Source organism: Moschus berezovskii, chromosome 23 (genome assembly GCF_049115385.1).
Source record: "Moschus berezovskii isolate FMDL1 chromosome 23, NW_MosBer_1.0, whole genome shotgun sequence".
Taxonomy (NCBI): Eukaryota; Metazoa; Chordata; class Mammalia; order Artiodactyla; family Moschidae; genus Moschus; species Moschus berezovskii.
Window position 1 is genome coordinate 63,196,711 of NC_142482.1, and position 12,058 is coordinate 63,208,768.

At 50.5% G+C, this 12,058-nt stretch overlaps 1 protein-coding gene across 1 annotated transcript in view; it reads right to left on the reverse strand.

Annotated features, from left to right (window-relative positions):
* Positions 1-12,058, reverse strand: part of DUSP22 (dual specificity phosphatase 22) — a 44,797-nt gene that overhangs the window by 8,981 nt on the left and 23,758 nt on the right. Inside the window, exon 4 of the mRNA XM_055406582.2 lies at positions 3,381-3,430. Within this exon, the coding sequence (XP_055262557.1) occupies positions 3,381-3,430 (50 nt within the window). The remainder of the gene's footprint in view (positions 1-3,380; positions 3,431-12,058) is intronic.

The window sequence follows — 12,058 nt, forward strand, 5'->3', positions numbered from 1 at the left end:
CACCGCACACTGGCCTCTGGCAGGAGGTGTGTGCGTCTGAGACAAAGCCCCGATGCCTCTAATTCTGCAAATCAAGGGGTTGTCGCCACTGTGAGGCCCTGCACTTTCGCGTTTCCTGACTTTGCGAGGCAGGGTAGTTGGGGGAATCGAGCTAAAATTCTGATGTGTTAACTGTCATCTCAAAACAGGCTTCTGCAATTTAAATTCCTGGAAGATCAGAGGGGGAGTTTGTGAGGAGATGGGCAAGCTAGAAAACTGACCTTTCCGGAGCCTTTGCAGTGACTGAAAGCGGTTATTCTCCAAAGGTCACGGCCTTCTAACTGACATTAAGTAGCAAGAAGAATTCCTACAGGGATGGTTTAGGATACTAACTTAAATCCTATCCTAAGTTGGAAACAACTTTTAAATCTGTTTAAATGAATAAGCAATACAGTTTTCTAGAATGTATTTTGTCCCTAAATATAAGAACTCTTAGGCACCAAGAAGAAACTGCTCACCTGAGGACCCTGGTTCTAGCTGGGTCCCAGAACCTGAGGAGGCTTTGTGTCCTGACTGTCTTCACTGGTTGGGGATACAGAAACTGAAGGTTTAAGGCCAGCCTTCACATGCTCCCCTGTCTGGTGAGTAGTGAGCTCAGGGAGGAGGCCACACAGTCAAGGGCTCTGCCTGTCAGCGTCAGTAGACTTGCTGTATCGTGAACTCATGCTTGCCATTACACTGCAGGCTGTGTTTTCCAATGAAACACCTGTAACAGGCAAAGAGAAACTCAAGGTGTTTCATAGGCTGTCTCTTAACATACGAACTACACTCGAATTCCAAGCTTAGCTTCACTATCTTCATAGAACTTCACTAAAGCAAGACACGTTTACAGAGCCATGGATACTTATGCACCCAAAGCCTTACTTGTGTGTAAACTCTGCTATTACTAATGGATCAAAAATAAACATTTCCCCAAAGACTCACCCACATGCCTACGAGCCTATGAGCATAACTCCGTCTCCGATGAATTATGGTCTGGACCCCCTTTTCCAACTGCAGCACCCACCTGCTGACCACCCTCTCACCCAGATACAAGCAAAGAGTTAAAATAAGGCAAACCACACATCTTACAAGACCTCTGTACATGTTTGGGACAGGAGGGAACTAGTTCAAATCTTACGAGCTAGTCCTCTGGGCCCACCCAGGTTGACTGTTGCTGGGCTGGTTTTGCCAGAAGATTTGAGCAGACCCAGGAGATGCCAGAAGTCAGGGGACGGGCTATGGCAGCCTCAGTCCCCGGCCTTCCTGGGGCACATCCTCCTGGGCACCAGACTGGCCCTTCCTGTGATTCTCGGGCCACACCAATGCACTCTGAACAAAAACACACTCTTGTTTTCAAACGTGCTCGGAGGTCACAAAGAAGACTTCCACACATGGCCTCATCTCCACAAATGCTAAAGGCAGGCCTTTGCAGATGAGAGAACTGGGGCTCAGGGGCCTTAGGACAACCTGCGCAAGGCGGATGGAGCTGGCCTTGAACCTGAGATTTCTAACGTCTGCACAGGGAAGGGTCGGGGTCTTCACCCCTGGACATCAAGCCCAGTGCTGCCCCCTCCAAGGCACCAGAGCTGGAGAGTCCTGGCAGGCAGTGTGGTCCAAGCACAGCGGCCATCTGCCCTGACTACAAATGCCCAGGGGGTGTGGCAATCAGATTCCTCCAAACAGAATGCCAATCAGGTATTGACAAGTTCAACAGCATGTCAGAATCTCGGTTTGAGATAAGACCAGAGCGACCATTCTAAAAATAGCCACCAAAACATGGGCAGAAGGTTGCTGTGGTCTCGAGAGAAAGGCAGTGGCTCACTTCCTTCCGTACACACCATGCCCTCCAACCACTTCTGTTTCTTGACACGACTCGTAACCAAGGAAGTTCTCTGATACTTCTCCTCCTCCCATATACAGGCTACTACTGTTTTCCTAGTGACCCTGTAAAGTCTTTCCTCTATCATCTTCAATCTTAAAGATGGACTTTTCCTGTGAAACATGGAGAGTCAGTGTGGAAACACGATCTTGGGTGGGAACTGCTGCCCTTCACCTAGGCTCCCCTGCCCCTTCCTGGTCCGACCTGCACCACCCGCCCTGCCCCAACCCCTGGTCTTCCCCACATCAGCCTATCTGACTATGCTCCCCTTTTCTCCAAACAGATAGGATCTCACAAAATTCTTGTATAACCTGAGATGTCTCTGCTTTCCAGCAGTGGAAAACCAAGGCTGGCTGATGTTCAGCAGTGGACAATCTTACTTCAGAGGGTAAGAATTTTATGGTCTACATTTCTGTCATATAGGACTTGTAGGCAATAGAGCTTGAGAGCCATGAAAGATGAATGCTGACAAGCTTTTGGACTCCCAAATCCTCAAACTACACAGGCTTTTCTTGCTGAAACATAGCTATGTATCATCTGGGAGGGTCCTTGTGTCCGACTGAAAACAGGCAGCAAAAATGAGTTGGTCGATGGACGTTTGGGACAGTCATGTCCTCAGCTCCTGAGCCTCTCAGCTGTCTGGCTCAAATCCAGGCTCAGGAAAAGGTCAACTGGTCCACATTACCTCCAGACACCGAGCAGGGTGCTGTCACAGCTGTTACCTCGTGGGTTTCCAATCCCTATCCCCCATCCACCCAAGCCCAGTCCCACGGGCCTCGTACGACCATGGGGATCTGGAAAGAAGAGTGATTATGACTCTCTCCTTGGATAGAGATGCTTCCAGCTGTGGGAAAGAGAGGGCAGGACCTTCCCAACCAGGAAAGCCTGGTCTCTCAACTCAGACAAGCTTCCCAAGTACTCTGGCCCCTGGGGTAGCCACTGGCCACGTGGGGCTGCTGGACATTTGAGACAGAGCTGGTCCAGATGGAAGGTGCTGTAAGTGTAAACAGCACCCCAGGTTTTGAAGACTTAGTATAAATAAAATGATGTAAAATATCTCATCCTTAAACTGCTGAGCACATGTCACATTGGTAGTACTTTTGAGTATACTGAGTTAAATACAATGTATTGTTAAAATTGTTGTGACCTCTTTCTTTTTAATGTGGCACCTAGAAAATTTAAAATTACATGTGTAGCTTGCATTTTGGCTCATGTTCTATTTCTATTGCACAAAATACAACAGTTTACAGGGAAAGGTGAACATGCTAAAGCATGGTTTGAGACACCCTTTACAAAATCAGTCCCTTACACACACACCGTCAGAGCTGCTCAGTGGAAGGACCAGCCACCCAGAGCACAGACTTGGAGGGCCTCCTGTTCCCAGCAGGGCAGCTGCCAGGCACCGAGGTCCCTCTGCTCTGGTGACTGCATGTCCTTTCCCTTTAACACGTCCAAATAATACAGAAAGAAAACAACTTACAGGTTTTGAGATGGTGAATCCGCTGCTGGAATGCACAGGTATTTAACCCCCTGTGGAATGATAAAAAATATATATAAAATAAAAAGATGACACTCTGCGGAGAGAAATATTTAAAGGAACTATTTACTCAGGTTAAAAAATAAAAAATAAAAAGGAGAAGTTTTTCACTCATCCTTTGTTGCCAAGGAACTGGGGAAAACTCTTTAATTAAGGTTCCTGGTTACCTTCCATGACCATATACACACAAAAAGCGAAATAATTAGAGTACTCAGTAAGTGGCCACTTACTGAGTTTCAAAACTATCACCTCCGATGCGTGTTCTTATTCTTCACTTTTTAAATCTATTTCATTGAAGACCCTGAATGGGAAGAAAGGAAGCGCTGAGAATATGACGTGCTGTGCGTCAAGGACAGGGAGTCTTGAGCCCACAGAAGAAGTACTGGGACCTTCACACACTGGGAGTGATTCATTTTGCTTGTTTTTCAGAACAAGACTTGAAGACTTAGTATGAATAAAATGATGTGAAATATCTCATCCTTAAACTGCTGAGCACATGTCACATTGGTAGTACTTTTGGGTATACCGAGTTAAATACAACGTATTGTTAAAATTGTTGTGACCTCTTTCTTTTTAATGTGGCACTTTAATATAAAAGTTTATATCCAAAACTAATTTTTTTACAAGAATGACTCAGTCTGAAAAAAAATGAACTTCATATTGTTCACTATAAAAATCTATAAAAATGTTTACACAAATTCGTGCTATAAAAATCATGCTGAACTTGAATTTTATTAAAACCTCTTCTTTGAAGGGACTTAAGCTACAGTTCCAAAACTCTACAGTGTCAGGTGAAAGTACAGAGTCCAGAAATCTCAGCAAACTTGGCAAAGCAATATTGCTCCATGAAGACTTATTAATGAATAAACGACTCTTAAACCTTTCTCTCGTGATAGCCTAATCAAACAGAGTACAGCCCCCATGTCGTGGAAAACCAATGGGGGAACATACCAGAAACTAGAGAACACCAACCTGAGGGTAAATGAACAAGAAATACGTGGAACCATGGTGCAGACAGCCACAAGTCCCTCAGCACTTGAGTCATATTATTATTTCTAAGCTATTTGCATTTTTTTGCAGTTGGACACTAAAACTGTAGTGTCAGCTCCCACAATTAGGAACTTTTGTGTTGTATTTGCTAGTATCGCCTTGTAAGGAGCACGTGGTCACTCTGTGCTGTAGATCCCACACTCCAGCACGGAAGCTACGTGGACTGTTTCTCAACCTCTGCTGCTGGGGAGCAGACCTGGGACCTGGTTTTCGTCTGACACACCTGCTCGAGGCAGATTTGGAAACAGGACATGGGAAGAGTCAAACAGGTGAAGAGCACCTGCTCAGCAGGTGCAGGTGGCGACCTGGGTGGGGAGTGCGGGGTGGATGTGGCAGCAGGTCACAGCGGGCGGCTGTGTACTGTGGTCTGCGTGTTGTCCCTGGAGCTTCAGAAGACAGCCCGTCTGTCCAGCTCTTCTGAGGAGACCACAAGCCTGGACTTTTTCTTAAAAGGCCCCCTTCTGCTGACATGGCTCAGAGTGGAAACTGTTGTCTGCAACTAAGGCCAGGGTTCAGTTCAGTTCAGTCGCTCAGTCATGTCCCACTCTTTGCAACCCCACAGACTGCAGCACCCAGGCCTCCCTGTCCATCAACTCCCGGAATTTACTCAAATTCATGTCCATTGAGTCGGTGATGCCACCCAACCATCTCATCTTCTGTTGTCCCCTTGTCCTCGCACCTTCAATCTTTCCCAGCATCAGGGTCTTTTCAAATGGGTCACCAGGGTTAGGGACACAATCCCCTGCCTGTCTCCCACATTAGAGAGGCCAGAAACAACATTCTTCCTGCTTATCTCTCTCTCATACACATATTTTTAGTTGTGAGTCAACCAATGCATCTTTCAACAAAGGCCCCTCTGGGTTTTAAAGGTGAGTTTTATTGCTACTCATCCACAGAGGAGCACATCACATAGGGCCAAATGCCCCATAGGCAAAGGGGAAACGCAGGTCAGCTGCGGGGAAGAACATGAGCCACAGGCTGCCCACCCCCCGCAACGCCTGCTCGAGCTTCGCCTCGTTGCCCGCGTCTCCTGCCTCTCTCTGTCCCCTCTCCCTGGGCTCCTCTGCTCAACTGGAAAAGGTGAGGCAACTGCTTGAAGTTCTAATGCACCTCCTCACCACAGAGGTCTGAGAGCCCAATTTAAAGAGAAGGAAAAGGGAAAAGGAAACGATACTAGGGAGGAATCATTTCACGCCTTCCCTCACCGAGGCCACACAAGCCGTGGTGTATTTACACTCGCTGATCACATCATAATTCTCCACTGAAATGACTCACTCACTCTTTTCCTTTGGCTCCCGAGTGAGGGTTCGCTGTGGATCGGGCCCAGGAGCTTGTGAGATGCCCCCCTCCCACATGCGTCCCCCACTCACTGCTGACCAGTCCCCCAGAGCCTCCACTTGCCACACTCCTGGCTCCGCTGCTCTGAGGGGCTGGCCACCCAGCCACACGTGGAGGGTCCCTCCCTGGGGCAACAGCCCCTCGATTCCAGCAGAATCCAGGGCCAGCCCAGCCCACGCGTCTGGCAGAGAGAAATGGAGCCACGGAAGAGAAGTAGGCGGGTGAACAGCTCTCGGCCCACGATCCGTTTCTCACCATGCTGGCGCGCTGCGCCAGACACACTCTGCTTCCTCGGGGTTCTCTAACGGGATCTCCTTCCCCTCTGTAGTGCCCGAGGTACAAAGGGAAAGGGGCCGGCCCCACATGGCAGGAGAAAACAGGCAACATGGCCAGAGGCGCCCCCTCTGGCCCCACAGGGGCTGAGGAGACTGCTCTTGGCCCCGCGGGACCCAGCCGGGCCAGCAGGGACGGGTGTGTGGCCGCCACGGCATCCTGTCTGAGATGCATCTGCGGAGGAACAAGTAGCCCCGGTCACAAATCTGGGGACCCTCTGTTTCAAAGAAAGGCCCAGAAAATATGAAACATGAGATCTTGTTCTCTCAAAGACAATAACAACAAGAGTAGCCTTCCCTGGAACGATGCCTGGCACACAGCCGGTAGTTACTAATGTCTGGTGAATGATGAGAACACAGTGAAGACCAGTTAACATGAAGACCATATTATAAGCATAGTAGGAGGGAAAAAAGCTATTGTGAGATGCAGGCCTTATTCTGGTGACCACGATAACTAGAGCCACGCCACGCGGGGGGCACACCACACACATGCTCCTGGTGCCAGCCTCCAGCCTGCCTGCCCCAGCGGCTCACCGTGACCTACAATAGGAAGGGAACAAACTATGCAAATGCAGTGAAGAAAGGAGTCAAAATTGCCAAAAGGCTCAGTTGCTCACCACCCAGGACGTCTACTTATCCTGGCTTAGTCATTAACAAAGCACGAGGCGTCTCCTTGGAGGCCAGACTGCAGAACGAGGTGCCTGAAAGAAGGCTTGTGCTGCCTGCACATGTGTACAGTTCGGTTAATTCCTAATTCAGAAAGCAGCCAGGGTGCTGGCAGCCTGAAGGGCCTCAGCGCTAACAAGAAAGCTGGACACACTTGAGATTATCCAATATCAGAGGACAGGGCTCTGCAAATGTTTCAGGATGCGGTGCAATAGACTCTTCATCTGCTTGTGCCTAAACAAAGGTCCACTCTGTAGAGCTGGAGTTCGCAGAGACAGGAGTAAGGACCATTGTGTGTTTAGCTAAGCTATGGAAAGTTAGCAAAAAAGAAAAAAGAAAGGATATCTTATTGTAGGGCAAAATTCTACAGCAATCTGAAAAATTCATAAGTAATACAAACAGCACCTATGTTTCCATTACTATAGCATTCGTTAGGTAGCATTTCCTCCCTCATATTACCCCTATTATTTTAAAAACCCTAAAATCAATTATCTTTTTTGAAATAAAATTCTTACTAAATAAATAAAAATTCAGTATTTCCAAAAAGTGATTGGTGGAAAGGCAATTAACATAAAGCTTTTTTGGAACTGATAAACGTCAAGTTACAGACTCTCAGTGTAGAGAGCTGGCCCTGAAGTGCAAAGACAGAACACAGATTTCTTTGGGCTCCATGACACTTTGAATGTCCTTACATGTCCTGAGAATGGCATCAATACTGACAAAATGGGAACCAGAGGGAGGAAAAGGCAAAAAACATATGTGCTGAATATTCACAACGCCAAGTGACCTTAGGGTGGCACAACGCAGGGAAATACAAGGAAGAAGGAAGAGAGAGGCGGGATTGCCAAGGACAGCTGTTTGGATGAAGCTTCTGTGTTAGGTTTTAAAGAAGCAGGAGTTAGCACTTGACTGAGAAGAAAGTTCAGAAAGCACTCCAGAGGCTCGTCTTGAACAAAAGGTTAGAGCTTTCTAACTCTATACTCTCAAAAGTTCTAATACTTCTCAGTTTTCTGTTTCAACAAGCATAGTAACCACCAGGAGTAGAGTTTTCGCCTTTCTTGGGGCCTGAAACTAAAGACGACACTTAAAATGACACACAGGCAGGTACTTGAAAAGCACGGCCAAGGGTCTGATCTCAGGACTCGTGAAGGGATCAAACTCTCTCTTGTTTCAAGTACAATTTCTAAAACTCACTGCTTTTTTCTTTCTGAAACATCATAAGTAAGAGTCTTCTGAAGAACCTTGCTGACATTTTACTTTTCAAAGGAAAGTCAAGCGCTGCAGAGCTGTCTTCTCTCTCCCAGGAAGACTAATGGAGACCCCTTAGAGAACACAACTCCTTTGTGCCTACCTACAACCTACGAGCAAACGTCGGGGGAGGCGAAGGGGCTCCTCTGGGGCGGATATCAGGGAATACAGGCAAAACGACACAGTCAGAAAACTCAGTTTCTCATTTCTCCCATTCAGTGTCAGCAGCAGAACGGGTGTGCACGGGGTCCCCTGCAACGACCAGGTTTCCTCTGACCGCTCGTTTGGGGGCTGCTCTGCAGTGTCTGAGAAGATAAGCTGAGACCCCAAGGAGAGCTAGCTTCACCACACTCCCAAAACGCTGACTCCAGAAAAGAAACAGAAAATTAAAAAGAATTCAGCTTGGACTGTGTCACACCTGATCAGAAACAAGCCCACTTTTTAAACGTCTGTCTCCTTGAGACACGCACGCTCTCCCGTCGTGTGGTATAACACACGTAACACAGGATTAACCATTTTAAGCGCACGGCTCCCTGGCACTGTCCTCATTCACATTCCCGCCATCTGTCTCTAGAACATTTTCATCTTCCCAAAAAGAAACTTCCCCACTAAACACTAACTCCCACCCCGCCTCAGCCCCTCAGAACCTTCTACTTTCTCTATGAATTTGACAGCTTCTGAACTTTTATATAAACCTAAAGGTAGGTAAAGCCTGAAAAAATCAGTCTGGGCACACTCTTAAAGGTCACAGACCCAAAAGATGGCAACTGCTGACCTGAAATTGCTTACGGACAAACAGGCCAGGTTTGACGGCCTCGCGGACTGTTACTGCTCACCCGCCCCCCAACCCCGACAGAGTCTCACTGTGGAGAAAGCCCACGTGGATGCCCAGATCATTCATACACATGGAAGCCAGACCCAAGTCCTGGCACGTTGATTAGTATTTCTCCTCAGTTTAGAACTGTCACCAGTTAGTGTTTTAAGGAGAAAAAATACAAATTATATCCACAGAGAGACTGCATCTGGATATCAGCATAAAACACTGAGCAGGGAAGGTCCAGAGGGTGGGGGTCCCACCACCTCTCTGTTTAGTTGTTGATACCCCAGCAAAAGTTTCAAAGAAACTACTGTAGAAAACCACGCAGAAGACAATCCTCCCTCGGCTGCACATAAAATGTCTGAAGTCCAGGCTCTAAACTGACAACGCATTTTCTTAACGTCCCTGTTGGCCACTGATTGTTCTGCACTGGCTAAATTTAGGAAACTCTACCACAAATAACAACTTCCAAGAACTCTGTGGTGCCCGGTGGGTGGGGAGGGGTGGGAAGGTCAGAGTGGAGAGACAAGATTTAGCCTTCAGTTTGATTTTGTGAGAAAAAATGCAAATGAGAGCCCTCCAGCACCTGTTGGCTTCTTTCAGGTTAGTCAAAAGATGACATGCATTTGACTTGTCAGGTCCACAGATGGAGAAGCCAAGTGCTTATTTTTGCTCAAGCTCCTTTTGCTAAAGTGCGCAGTCAGTGTGTCCGAGCTCCCTGGGCCTCACGGGTGGGCGATGGCGAGGCCACGCCAGCCACACCACCCAGCCCTCTTCTGGGTTCTTCCTGCTGGGGGTGTGCCTGACGTGACTCATGAAAACGGAGCAGTTTAGGCAAAATCTCCCCAAACCGAGCAACTCTACAGGGTCACCTAACAGGTGCTAATGCTACACGGCCACGCTGGAAGTCACCGTGGATGAAGCTCTCTGGGAGTGACCAGTGAACAGTCCGCCTATAAAAGACGCAAAGGTGGAGCTTCACCCAACTGTGCATCTCGGCTGGTCAGATAGCCCGTCAGCAAAGTGAAGACCCTCCCAAGCCCCGCCTTCTATCACAGCGCCACCCCGGCAGCTCGCCGAGCCCACCGCCCGGCTGCTCGTGCCCCAGGGCCCCGTGAGCCCTCCTCTCCCTCAGGAGCCTGGGGGCGGGGGTGCTCCCTCAGAAAGCCCTCCCCGCCTCATCTCCCTGCCCCAGGCAGACTCTAGAGACGGCTCTAGCGCGGCCAGGACAGGACAGCGCTGGCGTTGGGGGTCGGGATCCCCCCGGACGCCCCGTCGGGCCGGGTGCTCACTCAGTTCTTGCTGGCCTGGCTCCTCTCTCTCCAGCCATTATCAATAAGGGGTCACTGAAAGAAGGGAGGGGGCCATCTATAGAATCTTAAACTCCTGCCTGCCTTGAGAGCCTGCGTCCACGGAGCCAGCGCCCCTGTGGCTGGCAGGATGCACAGCCCCGGCCGGGCAGCCCGACCGCCTCCGTGTGCGTGTCCTGCATGCTCTGAATGGCTCCGCGGGACTCATGGGCCGGACCCACTAACCATGGAAAGCCGTCCCCGCGGTGGGGGCAGGCCGGGTGCTCGGGACTTTCCAGGTGTGCGTTGCACTGGGGACGCAGGAGCCCCAAGCTTCAGGCCTGACGCGGGCGCCAGGAACACGCAGGCCCTGTCACTGAGGTGCTCCTGGCTGCGAACCCTGCCACCCAGCCACGAGGACCGGAGCCGACACACAGGCCCACGTGCACTGGGGCACAGCCTCGCCTGCCATCTGCATGTCACGCGCGGCTCCTGTCACGACACGGGTGGGAGGAGTCAGAGAGCACCCTGATGCACTCGCCACCTGGCCCCTGACAGACGTGTGCCAAGCCCTGCTCAGATGGAGACGCTTCCCATGTCACGTGACGACCGGGAGCTCGTCTCTCGTGCGGGAGACGTGGGGACACGGCAGGGTCGTCCGATTCTAAACCACCGCTTGTGCTCAGCCCCGCTCCTTGCTTCCTGGAGAGAGGAGCCGAGGGATTTCCCTCCAACACAGGACTCTTTTAAACAAGGAGACGAGATTCAATGTGTGACACGCTGAGTTGCTGGAGGTGCTGGTGAAGGAACAAGGCATGTGTTGTTGCCAGCACAGACTAGGCTGCAGAGAGGTCACGGGGCCTAGAGGATCGTGTGCCAGCCACCTGGACTATACGAGGCTCACCATCCTCACTTTCTGCAGGAAGGATGGTGCTGGCTCCTGCCTCGGGGAGGAGCAGAGCATTTGGGACGTTGTCTGTGCTCCTTTCACAGGTAACTGAGCACCGGAGTCCAGACTCCACCCCTTGCGATGGTACGAGACCTTCCCGCAGGCTGCCACACGCCCTCCAGCGCATTACCAAGCCTCAGAACTTGAGCAGCTTTTCCTAAGCAGCATTCCAGGTCCCTTGGGCATGACATCGCATACTCCAAGTAGGATTAGACCTCCAAAAGGGTGAGCAAACACGGACCCAGAGCAGGGTGCTGTCCCTAGCCAGCAGCGGGCCAGTCCTGCAGGGGTGAGGTCAGATCAGGACACACAAACGTGGTGCTGGCCAGTGCGTGAGCCCGTGACTCCCGCCTCCCCTGGGCATCAGGAAGTGCGTCCTCTCTCTCCGAGGGAGGTATGTGTGGGGGTCAGAGACCACTGAGCTCCCTGGCGCATGTGTCATACTGCAGTGTCGGTGCCCAGCCCCCAGCAGGACCGGGGGCTTCTTCTTCACTCAGCTCTAAGGCTGATCAGTGTCCCAGGCCTTTCTTGAAGGGCGATCTTCACTAAGCCATCCCTCCCTCCCCACCAGCTGCCACTGAAAGCAACCTGACGGCTATTTTTATTTTGACAGCTGCATCCTCTTGCAGTGGGCACAGAGGGGGAGAAACAAGCGGGGAGGCCAGCGGTCCCTGGGGTGGGCAGGACCTAAAGGTGCCTGGCAGAAAGCACTGGTCAAGAAGGCCCAGCGAGTGCAGGGGCTGCAGCAGGAGCATGGGGAGGGGTCGGTTCAGGTGCACGAGTTGGGGGCGTGAGGCAGGGTGTCTGCATGAATGCAGCCTGACCTCAGTCACTTTGGGTCCATCTGTGGATCTGGGTGTGCCTTCCACATGGAGGCTGGGGGGCTGATCTGGTTGAACAGGTAAATTCAGGTTGGACCAGGCCCACCATTG